Source organism: Mastigoproctus giganteus, chromosome 8 (genome assembly GCF_048544385.1).
Source record: "Mastigoproctus giganteus isolate SK-2022 chromosome 8, ASM4854438v1, whole genome shotgun sequence".
NCBI classification, from domain to species: Eukaryota; Metazoa; Arthropoda; class Arachnida; order Uropygi; family Thelyphonidae; genus Mastigoproctus; species Mastigoproctus giganteus.
Window position 1 is genome coordinate 53,453,633 of NC_143582.1, and position 19,612 is coordinate 53,473,244.

At 38.1% G+C, this 19,612-nt stretch overlaps 2 protein-coding genes across 3 annotated transcripts in view; one reads left to right on the forward strand and one right to left on the reverse strand.

Annotated features, from left to right (window-relative positions):
• Positions 1–19,612, reverse strand: part of LOC150081532 (midasin) — a 1,449,634-nt gene that overhangs the window by 802,317 nt on the left and 627,705 nt on the right. The gene's annotated exons all lie outside the window — the stretch shown is intronic.
• LOC150081533 (uncharacterized) overlaps positions 1–19,612 on the forward strand; it is a 72,896-nt gene that overhangs the window by 34,988 nt on the left and 18,296 nt on the right. For both annotated transcript variants that reach the window (XM_090380051.1, XM_090380052.1), the window contains exons 2-3: positions 406–590; positions 4,848–5,783. In XM_090380051.1, the coding sequence (XP_090236177.1) occupies positions 412–590; positions 4,848–5,783 (1,115 nt within the window). In that variant the 5' untranslated portion in view covers positions 406–411. The remainder of the gene's footprint in view (positions 1–405; positions 591–4,847; positions 5,784–19,612) is intronic.

Genomic DNA, 19,612 nt, shown 5'->3' on the forward strand with positions numbered 1-19,612 from the left:
AGTATGTTGCGATAAAATATGCACAACCTACTGTTCCGCTGCTAGCTTCAATACCACAGTTACAATAAAGTGTAAACTCATATGTCTTGGTGGCCGTGTCGAGTAGGAACGAAGATTATACTCAGCATGTTTTATTAACTTTGGGTAAGTATGATAAAAATAATATTTTTTCTTTTTAACTCTTTATTCTAATTTAGACCGGTCTCTTTCAATAAAACTGGATGCTCCAGTTTTGATATAAGTGTAATTTCCTGTATTAAACAAAATAAACACTGGAATGAGATGGGCAATGCAAAGCAAACAGATTATTTGGTCACAATTTTCGTAGTCTCATTCATCAACGAACAGTTCTTGCAAATCTGCAGCTTCAACACGATTGATGACATTCTTTACTATTTATTGCAGGTAGGAATGAATGTTGTGCGCTTCTCAGTGCCCAATGTCACGGTGACTACGAATCAGACGGCGAAGTCGGCCTGCCACCCCGCCCAAACAACAGAAGCAGCCATCTTATTCACGATCGGTGCGCTCGGAATGGGTGCCAATATGTTTCTGATGTTGCTCATTGTCTTCAAGCGTCCACTTAGACGGTGTGAGTAGACAGCTTCTTTTTACTTTCGGTTTTTATGCTTGCATTTAACGTCATAAACTACGACACGAAAGGTACGATTTTAAAATTAAAGCAGAGGGGGAATTAATTTACAAAAAAATAAAACAATTTGTTGATTTGCTCCATTGAGGGAATAAATTTCCTGATTAAAATGTACATAGAGGCAATTAAAACAGCAAAATCATATAATTAACATCAAGAACTATTCAAGGTTTTTAAAGAGAATGAAGGATTCTCTAAAACTGTGAAACTTCCTTTCTTATTTTTAGACCCTTACCGATAACTCATCTGAAAAACTCAATGAGATCGTCCTGGAAGGATATGCATTTTTTTAAATTTGATTTTAAATTAAAATACAGTATTAAACTTATTTTTCAAACAATGAAAACTATGGATACTTTAGTGGAATATCGATGCTTCTTCTCCGAATTCCAGGGACCAACCGTAGAAAAAAGTATGGAGGGGGGAGGGTCTCATTGAAATCATCCTGCAGTTTTTCTTCGCACATTACAAAATCGTCCTTCTCCAAATAAATAATTAACAATAAATCTTGGATCGGTCCAAAAAAGAAAAAAAAAAAATCAATTACACTTTTCGCTCGCCTAACCACTTATAATTCCTATTGTAGAATAACAATAATATAAGTGCTCTCACCATTTTAATCACATAAATTTAATGGAAAAACAAAAGTACTATAGCTATGCAAATGAACAATAAGAATTAACTTTTACAACTCTCATTAAACAAGTGGCCAACTAAAATTCCACACAAAATATAAGATGTTAGTAAAATTTATTTAAATTATCCAAAAGAGAACGACTCCTTTTAGCATGACAATCGAATTTTGGTTCGGTGTCATGAAAAATATAAGGAATATCCGCATTCCGGCACATAATTTACGAAGACCAAAACATTTAAAAGTTGCAATAGTCAATTTGATCAACTGTATGATATATGTAGAACCGCTGACATTAGCAGTGCTGAAAATAAAATTAATGTACTTCCAAATAGGAAGTATGGATGCCAAAAGGATGGTCCAAAACCGTATTAATTAATGCATACTTGTAACACTTATTACAAATTTCCACTATTTTGTCCTATATATTCTGCATACATTTATTATTTATTTCCGTTTTATTAGAATGGACACAAAAAGCAAGGCTATACAGTGAAGTGGTTAATAGCAGCTAGACACGGCACTAGCAGTTTACAACATTTTTAACATTTTATTTAACGTTTACAGCCTTAAGGGCTAGCAGTGGTCCTGAAGCAACATAACCTTGAACACAGCTACGAACATTGCAAGACGAGCCAGTATGTTGCGATAAAATATGCACAACCTACTGTTCCGCTGCTAGCTTCAATACCACAGTTACAATAAAGTGTAAACTCATATGTCTTGGTGGCCGTGTCGAGTAGGAACGAAGATTATACTCAGCATGTTTTATTAACTTTGGGTAAGTATGATAAAAATAATATTTTTTCTTTTTAACTCTTTATTCTAATTTAGACCGGTCTCTTTCAATAAAACTGGATGCTCCAGTTTTGATATAAGTGTAATTTCCTGTATTAAACAAAATAAACACTGGAATGAGATGGGCAATGCAAAGCAAACAGATTATTTGGTCACAATTTTCGTAGTCTCATTCATCAACGAACAGTTCTTGCAAATCTGCAGCTTCAACACGATTGATGACATTCTTTACTATTTATTGCAGGTAGGAATGAATGTTGTGCGCTTCTCAGTGCCCAATGTCACGGTGACTACGTACAAAGTACAAAGGGTACTAGGAAAGTTTTGCAATACAGCTTTGTTTATTTAATTTTTTCAAAGTAATTTCCTCTACATTCAATACACCTCTCCATCCTCCGAAACCAATCTTTAAACCAGTTCTGCCAAGTTTCACTAGGGAGTAAAGCACACTCGTTGTCCCAAGCCCCTAGAAGGTCCTCATCACTGGAAAACCGCCTCCCTTTTAGCTTCATTTTCACATGCGGGAACAGTGCAAAGTCGCAGGGAGCAAGGTCTGAACTGTAGGGAGGGTGCTCGAGAAGTTTCAGTCCTGTCGTGGTCAAATATTTGGTGCAGGCTTTGGCGCGGTAAGCTGGAGCATTATCGTGACGGAGGTACCAGGTGTCCATTCTTGACTTTGGCCGCAGGTTCTTCATAGATCCAATGACTTTAGGCAGGCATTGTTCAGTATACCACTTAGCTGTAACTGTCTTCTGCGTGTCCAAAACGACACGTTCCACAATTCCACTCGATTTGAAAAATACAGCTACCATTTTCTTCTTTACAGATCGGGATTTTCTGACAATTACGGGTGTGTCGTCATCAAAGACCCAAACTTTGTTTTGAGCCTTGGTCGGCAGATCGTAATAGTACAGCCAAGTCTCGTCACCTGTCACGATGTTGTTCACATACCGAGATTGCCCCTTATCAAACTTTTTTAACATCTCCCGGCACCAAGTCACACGTCGTGTCATCTGCTCTTCAGTCAGTTGATGCGGCACCCAGAGAGAACAAAGTTTCTTCACGTGCAAATGATCTTGCAGAATCGAACGAATTGCTGGTGCATTTAGGCCCAAAGTATCCTCTATTTGTTGGTAGGTCACTCGCCTGTTTTCGTCAAGCATTTTCCTCACAGCAGTAACGTTTTCCTCCGTAACTGACGTTCGTGGCCTTCCCGGCCTCTCAGAATCCTCCAGAGTGAAATTTCCCCTTTGGAATTCTCTATACCACCTGAATATCGTTGTACGATGTGGACAATCATCATCTAGTGCAAGAGTCATTTCTTCTAAGCACTGGTCTATGGTTAAACCACGCACGAAATTATACCGCAAAACTGTCCTTATCTCATTTCGTGACCACGATGCCATGGCAAGCACTTTACACTCTCACTACTAATGAATAACTGAGCCCATCGACTTGGCGCGGCGGCTACTATGCACGTATGAACATGTCTCAACATGCAGCAACAAGCAGCTTCCTGTGATTCATTGTTGCGTCATATTGCAAAACTTTCCTAGTACCCTTTGTATTTTGTGGAGTTGGGTAAATTCGAACTCGCAACGTACGGAATTCTGTCCCGGCACGCTGATAACTTGGCCAGGGTAGTAATCCTCATGATTAGGCCAATCTTCTTCATGATTAGGAGTGAGCATTTAGTAATAAGAGGTCCACAACGCACAGTTTAACATGACAGTAAAAAAAGTTATTGCTGATGTTCTCTTGCCAGTTGCGCAAAACATTTAAAAGCTAAATTAACTGTGCAATTTGGGCAAATTACCTTGTTTGCACAAGTCTTGGTTTTTTCGCCACTGCACAGTTTTGCCGGGTAATTAACAACTCGTTAAAGTTACACGGGGTTATTAATATACAACGATTGAACATCTGCATCGGTATTCAGTAACCTATGAACAGGAACTTAAAAACAGTATAACACAGGTTAAGTCATAAAAAAGTAGTTTCAGAAAATCACGGAAATAAGTTAAGACAAAAAGAGTTGGAAGGAGAATCGCTAAAATTTTCCTGTGGGCCAAACAGGTAGGTCCTTGAGGATCTAACGCCCGTGTGCATATATGCTTAGAGGCTCGTAAAATAAAGTCGTGGGGACCCCTGAACGAAGCGCGCCACTGGACTTTGCTAAATCCGGTCTTGGATATTTTAAAAGCGGATAACTATGAAGACAAAACAGTGAAAAGTATTTGCTCTTACCTAAGGAAGGTGAATAATAAGTGAATGGAAATATCTTGATTCTGCAAACCGCTAAGAACCTCTATATATTTGAAAATTCAAAGCAAGTGACAATTTTAATTAATCGGCGCAACTAACTTAACTACTATGATCGAAACGATGAGTACGGCCAGAGAACAGTTCTCCCCCCCCCCCCCCCCACACACACACTCGAATATTTTATCACAATACTAAAGTAAGTGGATATCTCCCATCTTTCACTTCTTTCTTAGTTGCGATACCTAAGACAGCCAGTCGAATAAAACAAATTTAAAATTAGGCAAGAGGCAACACATGAATTTGTTTGCTATAACTGTATACTCGATCACGATTCATAACTTACCATAGTTTTGCTCAGAAATAAACAATAATCTATAATTTTTTAGCCATTAAAGTAAAAAATGTTTACCCATTCATTCAAAATTATACCTATTCTCTCAATAATATAAGAAAACCTAATTTCGTTTCATGTATTTATTTGTATATTTTTAAATATTATAGGTGGTCGCAAGGACTGCTGTTTCATCAGGGCCTTGTTGACTGTGGCAGAGCAAGTCTCCTCCTCCCCCTCGGCATCAGCATCCTATTCTGCCAAAGACTTCCCAAGTGTTCTATAATCGAAACCGCCTTCCTTTTGTTGGTAACCGTGTCCACAGTCAACATGCTCACTTCCGTTATAAATGATGCTTCACTGCTGCCTGATCAAGACCAGACGATCATAGGCGGAGGCAATGGAGTAAGGTCAGATCCAAACCACATCTTCCTCGATAGTCCGCAGTGCATCATATTCGGTCTGTTTATCATCTGGTTCGCCAGTTTCACTATCAACTTGGGACCGACGTTGCTCAGTGGAGCACTCACCAGCTCACGCGACACTGCAGGACATATAGATGCCTGTCCTATGGTATACGGACCAGTTAGACACTACGTCCTTAACGTTCTTTGGGTAACGGTGAACATCCTGTGTGTGGCTCTCACGGGAGTGCATCTACGAAAACTATACCGTGATCTCACGAGGTCAAACCTTGAGGCCGTAAGAATAGCAGGTTTGGTAACTACCATGATCTCTGTGCGTTCTGAGCATGAATCTTGTGAATCACAGCAAATCCAGAGCTATATTCATCGTCTGGAACAAGAAGGAATTCGTAGGGTAAAGAGCTTCACCATTATCTTAGCTGCTTATATTATCTTCTGGGGTCCTTTATTTACACTCACTTTAATTCATCCCGGCATAGATGGGTATACAATCACCTATGAAATAACCCTCCACGTTGCTTTTGTGCACGCCTTCGTCAACCCAACCCTCCTACTTATGTTACACAGAGACTTACGTCAAGCAGCGGCGGATTTCCCATGCTGCCATTGCTGGTTATCAAATGCTTCTCGGCAACCACCAGTGGAAATGGCACATGCTTGTCGGCTTAACAGAGGCTATATGTAAGTACAATATTAGATTTTCATTTGTATTCCTGCCCTTTGTACAATTTCAGTTAATTTCAATAGAAATCAATATAATTTAATTTGTAGATAATTAGCAATATAATTAGCAGATATCCAGATTTATTTCTTTTATTTACGCCCTAAAGCGGTTAACCGAACCGAAACATTTTCATAAAATTCATATCTGTCAACGTGGCGAAGTTGCATATAATTCATTCCTGAAACAAAACCCTGGACCACAATGGCTCAGGTGGTGAACCCGGATCACAATGGTTCTGAAGTTTCACCAAGAGAATAATCCATCTGATGGTGGACAACCATGAGGACTACTATATAGCGTCGGTTCGTGACATCTGTTCCCGCAACCCCCAAACGTGTTTGTCCTACTGTAATGGAAAGATCCTTCTCTATATTTTGGAATGGTAAGAGAGCCAAGCTGCGAAGCCCTGCGTTGTCCTCACTAATACAGTTTGATTGTCTCTATCTCTGCTTTTCTGGACAAGTAATATTCGAACAGCATACAATGGGATTGGCTGGAAAGAAGAGCTAATTTATTATTTAGCTCTTCTTGTTATAAATAGATGATATAATAATAAATAGATTATATCATCTATTTATTATTTTTCTCCTTTATTAAACGTATCTGTACTTATTACTCCGACGAGCGCTTGGTAAGTTTCCTTTTCGAGCCTTGTTTTAACATCGAAAATAATTTTTTTATACCGGTAACTCACAAATTTATAACGTTCATTCACGTTGCCCGAATTTGCGAAGGTCTGCAAATTCGGGCAACGTGAATAACTGGAATCCCCCACCTCCACAAATTCGTTCTTCACTTTCAACAGCGGGTTCGCACAATTGTCACATACTGTTAACGATTGTATTCGTTAACAGTATGTGACAATTTTAAAATTGTCAAAATTTTAAATCCCTCATAGATTTTGGCGGTGAGTACAAGACAGAGAATGCCAAACGTAAACTCTCCCTGATGTCGGTAAAGGTGTGAATGATAATTCGTCTGAAAATAGGACATTTCCAATCATCCAGTGTCCAGTTTTTGTGCTTCTTACATCACTGTATCCTCTTTCTAGCATTACCATCAGTAACGGGTGGCAATAGTGGCGCTGCCATAAATTTCTCGCCGAACTGTTTTTCCGAGATTGCAATAACTTCTGAGGCAGTAGTTTTATGTTTTTGGGCGACAGCCCTTTTCAGTAAGCTTCGATTGCAGAAATCACTTTCGATACAGTTGCTCTGTATAAACAAATCAGCAATTTTAGTCACCGATGCCACTGCTAAACGTGCACAAACAACAAGTTTATCTCTTTGGAATTCAGACAGATCCATCATTTTCTTCATGTACCTTTTTACATCACTTCTAAATAAACATTAACTTTTATCGTTTTTACTTCACCTGCAAGAAACCACAAATACGTCATACAGCCATAAAAAAACTACTACTTTCATATCAAGTGTTTCCATTATTTTTTTCGCTTTTTTATTTTTAAGTGCATAAATATGGTCCATATATGGCTCGAAATGACCAACATAAGAAATATGAATAAATATCTGGCAATTTGCGCATGCTGAATGATCATAAAAACAACTCATTTTAAAAAATGTAGAACTAATGCATCTACAATCAGTCACTTTGACGTAATCCGTATTCCAATTAAATGGACAACAATTTGCCAAGAACAAAGTTTTCTGACAGCAATTATTAGAGCCAATTTATTCCCACACTTAGTATTTCCTCTTCACCAAAGAGTTTCATCCCAAATCTCGCCCAGCTCTATTTATCCCGAAGGAGATCTCTATATTTTCTTCTTCCTTCGCCCAACGGCGTATTATCCTTTCGTGACCTGAAGCAAGACTTCGCTAAATCGTTACGAAAAATTTGACGTGATTCTTCTCCTGCTATGTTTTCTTTCTCCATAATTCGGAACTCTGTGATTACAGCGCACGTTGCCTCGAGATCTTTCGGGCCCGACTGAACATAAGGGCAATTTATTGTTTGCACCGGTCGATTTAACTTTATTTAGAAAATGGGGAAGAGGGGGGCAGTGAAAAATGTTTGCTCTCCACCACTCGATTAAGTTTGACGGATCGATTTACATGCGGCCACCCTAGCGACGACTTGGGGGAGACTATTTCACCTGTTCTTCAATCAATGCACTTTATTTCCTCCATCTAACTCGACAGTTACTTGATAGGGGTGATCATCTTTTGTGCCTCTCTCTCTCTGTACTTGTGAGCACATGCGCTGATAACGAATTGCCACTCTTTATTCGAGATTGCAATGAAAGAAAGAAAACGCAGCCGAAAATCGAAACTCCCATGGATCTATTTAGCAAAAAACAAGCAGAGGCACCGTAAAGGAATTTTAACAAACCCAGTCATCCTCCTTATATATATATTTTTATTATTATTATTTTTTCCAGTTCTTAAATTCATCACTCAAATAATTGTAAAGAGGAAAACATTTTAATTAAAGACTATAAAACGAACTGAGGATAATGGCAATGGTTCGATATGACTGCAGTTTATAATTATTTTCAGTATAATTCCTTAGATTTTGTCCCTTACAACACTGTTGAAACGTGCTTGCCAGTGAGCTGGTCAGTATTTAAATGAGCTACCAAAACAAAAAAAAAAAAAAAAAAAAAAAAAAAAAGTTTCCATTTGGAAGACAGAATTGATAACTGATTTTAATGAGAATTCGAAACGTCTTAGTAGTTGTGCATTATCTGTTAAATGAAATTTTCGTGGTTAATTTACCCAAGATATACACTGCATAAATTGTAAGTATTTCGAGGAATTCCTCCCCCCCCCCCCACCAATATGATATGTTTTTGTAGTTCACCGCAGTCTTAATTCGCCAACGTTCTAACATTGTCAAATAAATAAGTAAAATTAAATACAAGTTGTAAACAAAGAAAAGAAGTTTTAATAAGCAGGGTAATTCATGCGCAAACCATGCATATGACAATAAATTCTTAAACACCAAACGATAAACTTTTTTATTTTTTTCTAAAACCCCCCGTGTTTTCTCTGACGGGCATAACGGATATGTAATTTCCGTTATGAGAACGTCAGAGAAAACGCGTTATAAAAATGTGTTCGGAGGGGGAAGCAGTTTTTGTGTCATCCACTTTGCATATACAAGCTAGATTAGTGTGCAGCGTGACTTTTGCGACTTTAAAAACAGGACTCAATACAACTTCAGTCAATTTACAACTGGTGGAAGCTGGTTTGAGAGGAGTTGCTATATCCGTAAGGGAAAGATTGCAGATCGCCCTCCTGATGAAACAATAAAACTTGTAAGAGAAGCCTTTCAACGAAGCCAGCAACAAAAAAAAAAAAAAAAAAAATCCGTACTTATAACTGTAAACTGAAAATTCTCCATAGAGGAATATTCTCCGGAAGCATTTACTTTTGAGAGTTTACAAGTTGCAGTTAATAAGCCTGCAAAACCGAACAACAAAAGCAAGCAATAAAATTGCTTGCTTTTTGTGAGGAAAGCCAACTACCACTTTTCATTCGGATGTAGGGCAATGAAAAATCCTCATGAAGTCGTCAAGCAAGAACGGAACGCCCAAAAAATAACGCACTTTGTACCGTTTTGCAACAGAAACTTGCGTGAACATCTGAACAATACACATCCTCAGCAAAGGATGGGACGAGATACCAAAGGATATAGGCAGCACGTGACTCTGTGTGGGTTTGTACACACGATGACGCATACAGTACATGCCACCATTTCCAACAGACACTGGTGAACTGAAACGCAGGATCAACGAACATCAGTTACCACAAACATACTGGCAAAAGTCTGGAAGAAATGGACTATGGAATGGTCGTCTGCTGCGTGAACTCATAAAGGGCCTTACAGGATTCATAGGAAACTTTCAATTATCTGTTCATCTGTATATCCCGAATTTTCATTTCTATGATTTTTAAAACAACCATTTAACTATGATATGGTGAAGCAAGGGGAAATCTTCCACAAACAGGTTAACATTTTGGAAGGTTCGAATGAAAGAAGTCATGTGATTTTGAAGAGAAATATACCACACGGTGTATCCCGCTCCAGCGTAACAGAAAGAATATAAGTACCCAAAGATCCAGAATAATGCACTAATATTAATGACGAATATTAATTAAATAAAAAATACAACATGAAAAGAGATCACTGAATAAAAATTAGAACTGGTTAACCAAATTACAATATTTTTGATGCTAGAAAGCGCTTGAAAGTTTTTGGTCAAGTGAAATTATTTAAACTGTTGAATCTTTCAGATTTTAGTAAAGGGTTCAATTTATGCGCGGCTACCGAATGCGCCACACTTTGCATCGAGCGTAATGAAACCACAGAGACGAGAGCCTTCTTCAGAGTATTTTAAATTTAGTTAAAATAACAAATTTTCTTGTTTGTAAATTAGCATCTGTTCCTGTATTTGTATTTGCTAATAAAGGAACATTTACATGCATTTTTATTTTATGTTTTGAAAGTCTAATGTTTAAATTTAAATCATGTGCTCTTCTTCTTATAATGATCTAATATTCCATTATTCTTATTTCATTTTTCATAAAAATGATCCTTCGAACACTAATCACAGCCCTGCACGTTTACTTTGGTCATGGTCTAGTACAAGGGTGGGGATAATTGTATTTTTATCTTGAATCTGTATTTCGTTTTTCTTATTAATAAAATTAACTATGTACGTGCATTGTATAAATATTACAATAAATAACATAAAACTGTTTATGTCAATTTTACATTATGCAAAATTTAAATTACGTAATTTTACATTACATTTTAATAATCCTAAAAATCGCGGAAAGCTAAAAAAAAAAAAAAAAGGCCCGCGTGTACCCAATAGATATTTTATTTGGCCCGCCATTTATAAAGGTTGCCCATTCCTGGTCTAATTACAGTACTCTAGTATTATTTCTTCAAGGAAGTTTTTGGTAACTGCAGCTAGTGTGCCGTAAGTGGAGCTTTCCACACCACATCCTTGGAAGAATTTTTCCCTGCCCAAATAAAACAAGTAGTAGTAGTAAGAAATATAGGTGACTTGAAAGCCGACGAATACGGTAGCCATTACATTCTGCAACCGGTATTCCAGAACTGCACTGGCACCAAATAGTCTAGTCCAATCTTGTTGGAAAAATATTTCTTGGCTATCATTAAATTTCCAAGTTTCCAAAATTCCCTAAATAACACTCCGAGCAATACAGTTCAATAATAATAAAATACACATAAAATAAAAACCACCCCGTGTATTTGGTAGCAATACCCGTCGCGAGGTGGAACTCCAACCAGGGAGAAATAATATAATAACAATAACTAGGAGGCTTTGCCCCCCAGCGCACGATTTTCTACTTAAAGTTTTTGGTATAGATATGACGGAGTAGGACAAATCTTTTCTACGTAAAGACACACCTGTCGAAACGCACTGATCGACATCTAATCAGGAAATGACCTATGAAATTATTTAACTGTGCATTTGTAGTGACGTAATTTCGCAACTCACTTCTACCAGGCGACTCGCATCCCTTTTCTTCCTTCGGCTACCCATCCCCAACACGCGGCATTCTCAAGGTCGAATAAATATCACAATGAAATTATTTACCAGCGTTTACATACCGTATTTCCCCATGTATAAGACGCACCTTTTTTCGAAAAATTTGGGGTCTAAAAACTGGGTGCGTCTTATACAGTGGTTGTAGATTTTTTTTACTTGCATTTCCCGCTTTTTCGCGTATGTTGTCTTTGCGCTCATTGTTTCGCACTTGTTACCAGTATATTAGGTTATGTTCTGCCCAGAAATGGCTCAGATAAGATTTTCGAGAGGGAATTAAAGATATGGATTGAAGAGCAAAGGGCAATTGGAATTCGTGTGTCCACAAAGATGGTTCAGCAGGAGGCAAGAAGAATTGCTGATGAAAAAGAAGTTACTGATTTCAAAGGAGGACACAATTGGTGCTTCAGGTTCATGAAACGGAATGGACTAAGCATGCGTACATGCACCAATTTTACACCAGCAGGAAGAGTGAAGAAACCAACTATAGGAGAAGTTTGTACCTGGGTGAAAATATCCTGGGATAATATCAAGATTGAGATCGTTGTCAAGTCATTTAAGAAGTGTGGCATTTCAAATGCCATAGATGGAACTGAGGACGAGGCAATATATGAAGATAGTGATTCGTCATCAGACACAGATGAGAACAAGCTAATGGATGGGAGTTTTGACAGTGATGAGGAGTAGTATGAATTTTATGATGAATAAAACTTAAGTTCAATAATTTTATGTAATACATTTTTTTTTTTTTTTTTTTTTTCAAATTTCGGGCCCCAGAATTAAGGTGCGTCTTATACATGGGGAAATACGGTAGGTCATTTAGGAAAAGGCCTTTTGCTTCGGGTTTCATAATGCATGAGGAATACTGTTGCATCCGAAAGAGCAGGACTAAAATATTTACAAAATACTAAATTATTTACAAATATACAAACTGTATGGGGTCCTTTCATCATTACAATAGAACATCAAATGATGACCGGCATAGTCATATTTTAGACAGTGAAGCACGTAAACGAGGTTGGTGAACGTTATGGATTGAATAAGCGACGTAATTTCCCCGCCTTCTTCTCTCATTGGCTCGAATAAATATCACTAGGAGAGAAACTTTTTTTTAATGTATAGAGAGAGATAATAAGCAATTAACTATTTTATCCTTTGGTTTAATCCGGTTGTAAACATTATTCGTTCAGCTAAGGCGACTATATGACTGACGGTTATGAAAAAGAATGAGATGGCGTTTTCAAGATGAAATAGCAAAAGCCACTCCTAACTGTTTACATTGGGATTAAAGCAAGTTACAAACCCAATTACTTTCTCTTGGAAGTTAAAAGATATCTGCCATCTGTTACAGTAAAGTAGTTTCGTCACTTGTCACCCGTTTGAAGAGGATTGGATTCGAATTCAGTCCATTTTGATTTCTGACTGGAGGAATTTCTAAAGTTCTCTTCAATCGAAGTTATAAGTAGCTGATCTTAGGCGGAGGAAGTAGGGTTTCCACCGAGAGTTATATTAGTAGTAGCAGTGGCATGCGATGCAAGAAAGTAAGTGTACGAGCTTATGCAGCATCAGCAAAAAAAAAAAAAAAAAAAAAAAAAAATCACACCATTCCCTCCAAATGCCTGTCCAGTTCCTCCTTAAATTTATTTAACCTATCAACTTCCACAATGACAGATGGAAGTTTGTTCCAGCAATTAACCACCCGCTGGCTAAAGGCAAATTTCTGCACATCTATTCTACATCTGTCTTTTCTTAATTTGAATTTATGCCCCCTTAGGTTCGTAATCTGAACAAGTGGAAGGATCCCATCAGAATTCAGCGTGCTCAACCCATTCAAGGCCTTATACACCTCAATCAGATCACCGCGCAGGTGCCTAGTCTCCAGCCACTGCAATTTGCAGAACTTAAGCCCCTCTCTTAGTAAGACGATCCCTTCATTCCCCTCACCAATCTGTTGCCCTTCTCTGTATACGCTCAAGCAAATCTACATCCTTCCTAAAATGAGGTCTCTAGGCCTGTACGCAGTACTCAAGGCGTGGCCTGACCACTGCCTTATACAGAGGGACAATCACCTCCTTCTCCCTGCTAGCAAAATTCCTATATAACATTGACAAAACCCCATGACCTGCCCTGGCAGCCTGTCTGCATTGCTCAGAAAACTTCATATCTGACTGCATAATTACTCCCAGGTCTTTTTCATTTTCTACCACCTTAAGTGGTAGAAAATGAAATATTCCATGTTTTTCAGCCGCCACAACATGGAAATTATATGAGCCATCAAATTCACAGAGACAACCGAATTGCAAATGAAATAAAACACACTTTACCTTATAAATGGTATTATCACAACCCGAACACATTATACGAACTCCGAATTTGTTCAAGAAAATTAGGACAGCATATCAATCGCAAAATACATGTATATGTGTGTGTGTGTGTGTGTGTATATATATATATATATATATATATATATATATATATATATATATACATTTTTTTGAATAACGTTTAAAATAGTTGGAAACTGAATCTTTCATAATAAAAATAAAAAGGTACAGCAAACATCTGAGGCAGCAAAAACCTTTGCTGCTCTTGTGGTTCTCTGTTGAGATGGGGCGTAATGGTCAGTATTTTTGGTTTATTTTATTGTAGTGGTTTACATCTGTTAGTGATATTTCAGACAAATTTGGACCTAATGTCCGTCAGAGGGAAGGGGGGGGGCGCCGTTAAATTTCTATTTAATCGGCTTTTGAAATTTCATCTATTTTATTATCCTTAGTTTCTGCTGCAATATTTACTGTTGTTACCTCTCTCTTCCCTCCCTGTTGGTTTATCTTTATGTTTATTTTCGCTCTTGTCTTGCCATGCTGCCGGCTTTATTTTTAATTCCTATTCTAATTTATTTCTATGGTTTTATATATATACACTGGTGTTCAAAGAAAGTGCATCACCCATTAAAATTGTAATTGTCCGAATAACGTAAGTACATGGCAATATTTCTTACAGATTGAATAAGAAAAGATTAACATGCGTAGATAATGACGTAATATTGCATCAGCTGTTACTTTCAGCTATATAAGCATGCTCTGCAAGAGTTACAGTCATTCCTTGCTTGTGTCAGGATGGTGAGTTACGTGCAATTGACGCCACGACGAAAGAGTTGCTTTACGTGAGCGAGGATGTTCTTCCCGTCATATTGCTTATAGAATGTCTTGTAATCAGTCGACAGTGAGTACATTTCTTTCCAAACTCAAGAACAGTGGTTCTGCTGATAGGAAAAGAGGAACCGTATGCAAAAGAGTCTCTACCAAAACAGGACAGCCTTTTGAAGCGCTTATGCCTTAAAAACCGTAAAGCTTCTTCGTCTGAGCTGAAAAGAGAATGGGAAGAACATACTGGAGTGGTAGCAAGTGCAGTAACAGTCAGAAGACGCCTCTTCAAAACTGGACTTGTAGTCCGTCGTCCTAAGGAGAAGCCCCTCCTCACAAAAAAATGAAAAGGGCCCAATTAATTTGGTGTAAGGAGCATGTCAAATGGACCCCCGAGCAGTGGAAGTTAGTTATTTTCTTGGATGAGAAGAAATTCAACCTGCATGGCTTTGATGGGAGACAAACGATTTGCCGTAGACGTGGTCAAGAATACCGTCCAGACTGTATGGTGTCTACAATGAAATTCCCTACCAGCCAAATGTTATGGGGGGGGGTGCATTTCTATCGAGGAGTAGGTCACCTGCAGTTTATAAAAGGTTCCGTAAATGCCAATGGATACCTGGCTATATTGGAAGGCAAATTGCTGCCAACAATTTAGAGACCATCTTTCAGGACGACTCTGGTCCTTGTCATCGGGCGAAAAGTGTAAGTAGGCACTTCTGTAGTTACTTTAGCTTCATTTCTGCATTAGAGGTTCGACAGTAATGTCTGCTAAAATTTGTTACAGGTAAAAAATAGTTGGAAGAACGGTCCATTACAACTCATAGCTGGCCAGGAAACTAAACAGCCCGGACCTGAATCCTATAGAGAACTGTTGGCATCGCGTGGAATCTGCAGCTGCCAGAAAGAAACCAAAGACCCTTCGTGAACTTCAGGAAGCCATAATTTCCTGTTTGGAACCACGAACTATCAGTTGATTATCTTCAGAATTAATCTTGTCAATGCCTCGACGGTGTGCTGCTGTCATCAGGGCCAGAGGCTGTCAACTAAAGATTAGTTTATACCCGGTTAACTTTTCATTTTGTTTTCCTTTTAAAATGATAAGCTGAAGCAAACTGAGGGTTTCTGATAATATTTCAGCCATAATTGTCGTGTTAACCAAAACTGTTGTATAAAGGTTGCAAATGTCATTTTGGAATATTTTGAGAGCACCTGTCAAATATTACTTACCTTTGGCTTAACTATTAATAAATATCTTTTGTGTACATTTCTATTTGTAATGCTAGTCATTATACCATGGCCAAAAAGGGTTAGAAATTCCTAGGTGATGCACTTTCTTTGAACACCAGTGTGTATATATACACACACTGACTGATAAAATAAACTTTACTCTTTCGAAATATCTTTTGTGTACATTTCTATTTGTAATGCTAGTCATTATACCATGGCCAAAAAGGGTTAGAAATTCCTAGGTGATGCACTTTCTTTGAACACCAGTGTGTATATATACACACACTGACTGATAAAATAAACTTTACTCTTTCGATTGCTAGTAAGCATAGTTCACTCCAGTGAAAACATTTCCCTCAAGCCAACTTTGGTGAAGTTGAAGCAGCAAAGCCAATTTCTAACTTGAAAAACAAATAAAGGAAACATTTTTCAACCCAGAAATATATTTAGTACACATACAACCAACGATCTAAGGTTGTAGAAGAATAAGAGAATTTATACGAATACTCCTGTGCTTTTCTAAACAACTTAAAGTTAGATACACAATAGCAATGCACACAAAGGAAACCTCCTCTCCTGCCAGATGAGTCAACATCCTTTCTCACACAAGCACACCAGTTCGACACCCCCCCCCCCCAGGTGCTAGGTTTACGAAGAAGCTGCATAAAATTCGCTTTCGTTTTGTCTGGTCGTTAGAGCTTCCATCTAAACCTTCTCCCTGAGCTCGGAAACAGGACAGTTTCACTTCCGGAGGTCTTGTCAATACTTCCCCATCGTTACACGAGGACGCGATCGATGTGCTTATTTTCCCTGGAGAAATACATTAAAACTAACCCACCTGCTGCCGGATTCCGACTGCGGATCAATCCAGAGTGACGAGCGACCACGAATGTTCTAGTACTCCATATCTTCCTACAGAAATACGTTTCTGCAAAAAGATATGGAGTAACGCAGTATTCGTTAATTCGAATAAAAACTACATTTCAGTAGAAATATTATTCTACAGAAGCGTAGTTTCCGTAAAGTGTTTTTACTCAGAGGATTATTATTATTAATATTCATATGATGCAAGGAAGCCTGAGGCTTATGCTGCACCAGGAAAAAAAAAAGTTCCCGAGTAACCCTGTTAGAGTGTGTGTGTGTGAGAGAGAGAGTCAAAAGCAGAAGGGAATCACCAAGAAAGAGAAGAACGATGATATCCAGCTCAGGACCCTGGGTGTGCCAAGCCCATACTCACCAGATGTGAGCCCCCGGGATTAGGAGTGAATAGGTTAACATTTTTAAAGAAAATGCAGCTTTTTACAGCGCTGGTTCATCATTAATTTGTGTTAACTGGCAAATCATCAACTGAGTACAAATGATTAGAACTGCTCACAAATATTCTGTTTACCGGAGTTAAGAAGAACAATAAGATTTGGGGAGGAGGTAGCGAAACATGAGTTCATCTTCGGACATATCTTGGGGACGACTGCTTCGCGGCATTATACGGCTTTCAGACAAAGAAACTCGTAGATAACTTACGTATAGAGATAAATTGTTCGGCTTCCTGACAACATAAGTGTGCGAAGACTAGAATGATAACTGAAACGCTAAGTTCTGCCGTATATTCTATCGTTCGACTTGAAGCGGCCACTTACGGTGGTGTATGTAATATTTTAAGCACATCAGCGAAATAGACCGTATTGCACAGCGTATATTATGCCAGTAAATTTCGTGTTCTCTGGTCATTTTTGCATATTTGCTGAATAAAAACCCATGCAACCATTGCCCGATTACCTCAGCCACGTTGCGTTAAAAAAAAAAAAAAAAAAAAGACACTTTTTTTTTTTTTTTTTCCCCTCGCGTCATTGACGCGATTCAAACCCGGGCCATTTCCACCCGATGTTGGGACGACAGCGCTTATATGCACTGTGCAACCACGAGGACTTACGGTGACGACAAAAAAAAAAAAAAAAAAAAAAAGTCGTTCGTGTGAAAGGAATCAGAACTGGTACTGCGATCCTTGAAATTTCTTTAATATTTGCGACCCAGGCTATAATCTGTTATTGTATCATTGACATGGCATCATAAAAGGTTTATTAGGTGCCTACAGGTAGTTGCATGCATTTTCTAGTATCTTATTGGGACAATTGAAAACAGTGGTGGGGCATCCAACTGTCCATATGTGAATGAGAAATCTCAGCAGCATAATCCCCCAAAACTGATTTATTAGGATTTGCTGTCTGAACTTAAGTAATCATGGGAAAACATTTCATCCCACACCATTTGCTTCTTGTAAGTGTTCCAAAGCTAGTTCCTTCTGTCAACAGTTGACGTGTGCCAGAGTTCCAGAGGTATAATTTTTGAAGTTCTTAGCTCATTTAACGAGAAATTTCAACGTACAGTCCATTTTTGAATCATATTTAATACTAGTCCTTTGCACTCCTTACTGAGTGTGTACACCGTCGTGTCTATTAACACATTACTACAGTAAAAAAAAAAAAAATTAATAATAAAATAATAATAATAAAAAGAACTTATAGTACAGTATAATATCGAATACCATCTGCAATAAAACGTCAGACACACCATGTTTACCAAGGGCAAATTTCAATAATTTAAGAATTATATATAATAATTACCTTTATATATAAAGGTTATTATATATAACAAATGAACGGGTGGACTGCTTATTACTGAAAGTAAGGACCGGAATGACATTCCGTTTCACTATACGTATCGAGTGGTCAGGCGCGCGGGCGCATAACTACACGTGCCTTGAGTGACTGGGGTTGAAGCCAGTGACTGCTGAATACGGTGCTGTTTCTTGTATTCTGTCTATCTTGTGAACTCCTCTGACCGTTTGGTCGTCCCGGAGTATAAACAGAAAATTTATTTATTTATTATTTAAAATAAGGGGCGCCTCCGTAGCCAGGTGGGAAGGAGCAGCAGTGCGTAGCACACGGTTCTTGATTAGATCGGGGTTCGAGCCCGTCACCACCAAATACGGAGGATGCGGAAAGATCAGGGAATGACCACCGCACCGGAGCAATATGGCCTTAGTTGCTAATGCTCCTAAAAACCAAACAACAACAACATTTAAAATAAGATATTTTATTGACGAGCGTTCAGGTGCGTAAAATTTTCTATTCAGAGTCGTATTTGAGACTATAAAAGCTCTACGAATTTAGGCATAGGCCTCATTGTGTGGGAACTATAAAGCATCAATGTACAGGCAGAACACAGCCTAACTTTATATGCAGGTTTGAAGAAAAAAGATCTGCTGCCTAATTGCACAAAGCACTTTAAATTTTAAAGGCGCTGCTTCCATGGAAAAGTATATTGCTATTTATTTAAAATAGTGTGCTATTCCACAAACTGCAGTTTCGGCTCCATTTTGTAATTAAAGATCTTAAGTCACTCTATAAAGTTCTTCAAATAGCAGAGGAGAAATAAAGAATGAAAATGTAAGACAAAAGTGAACCAAAGAAAAGGAAAGGGAGCCATATTCTAAACAACACCAATATCCCGTTTATCATCACCGTGGTTTCTGCTCTATTTGGTATTGAAATATCCCTTTTACTACAGGAGGCTGCCGTGGTGTTTGGACAAACAGTAAGAGTTACAGTTGGGCGCACAAGGTTACTGATGTGGTATCAAACCAACATACCACGTTGAAATTCGGATCACGAATTTAACGCACAGGAAACTACCTTGGACCTTGGAAAACATTCTAACGACTAATACACGCGTTATCATAATTTAATAACATAAAAGAAATTTTAGTAACATTATAAAACAACATAGAGATTTAAAAAGTAATTCCAACCTTGATTTTACCAAGTAAAGCGTAAGTAGGGACGGTCCTAGAATTCAGGGATCCGTG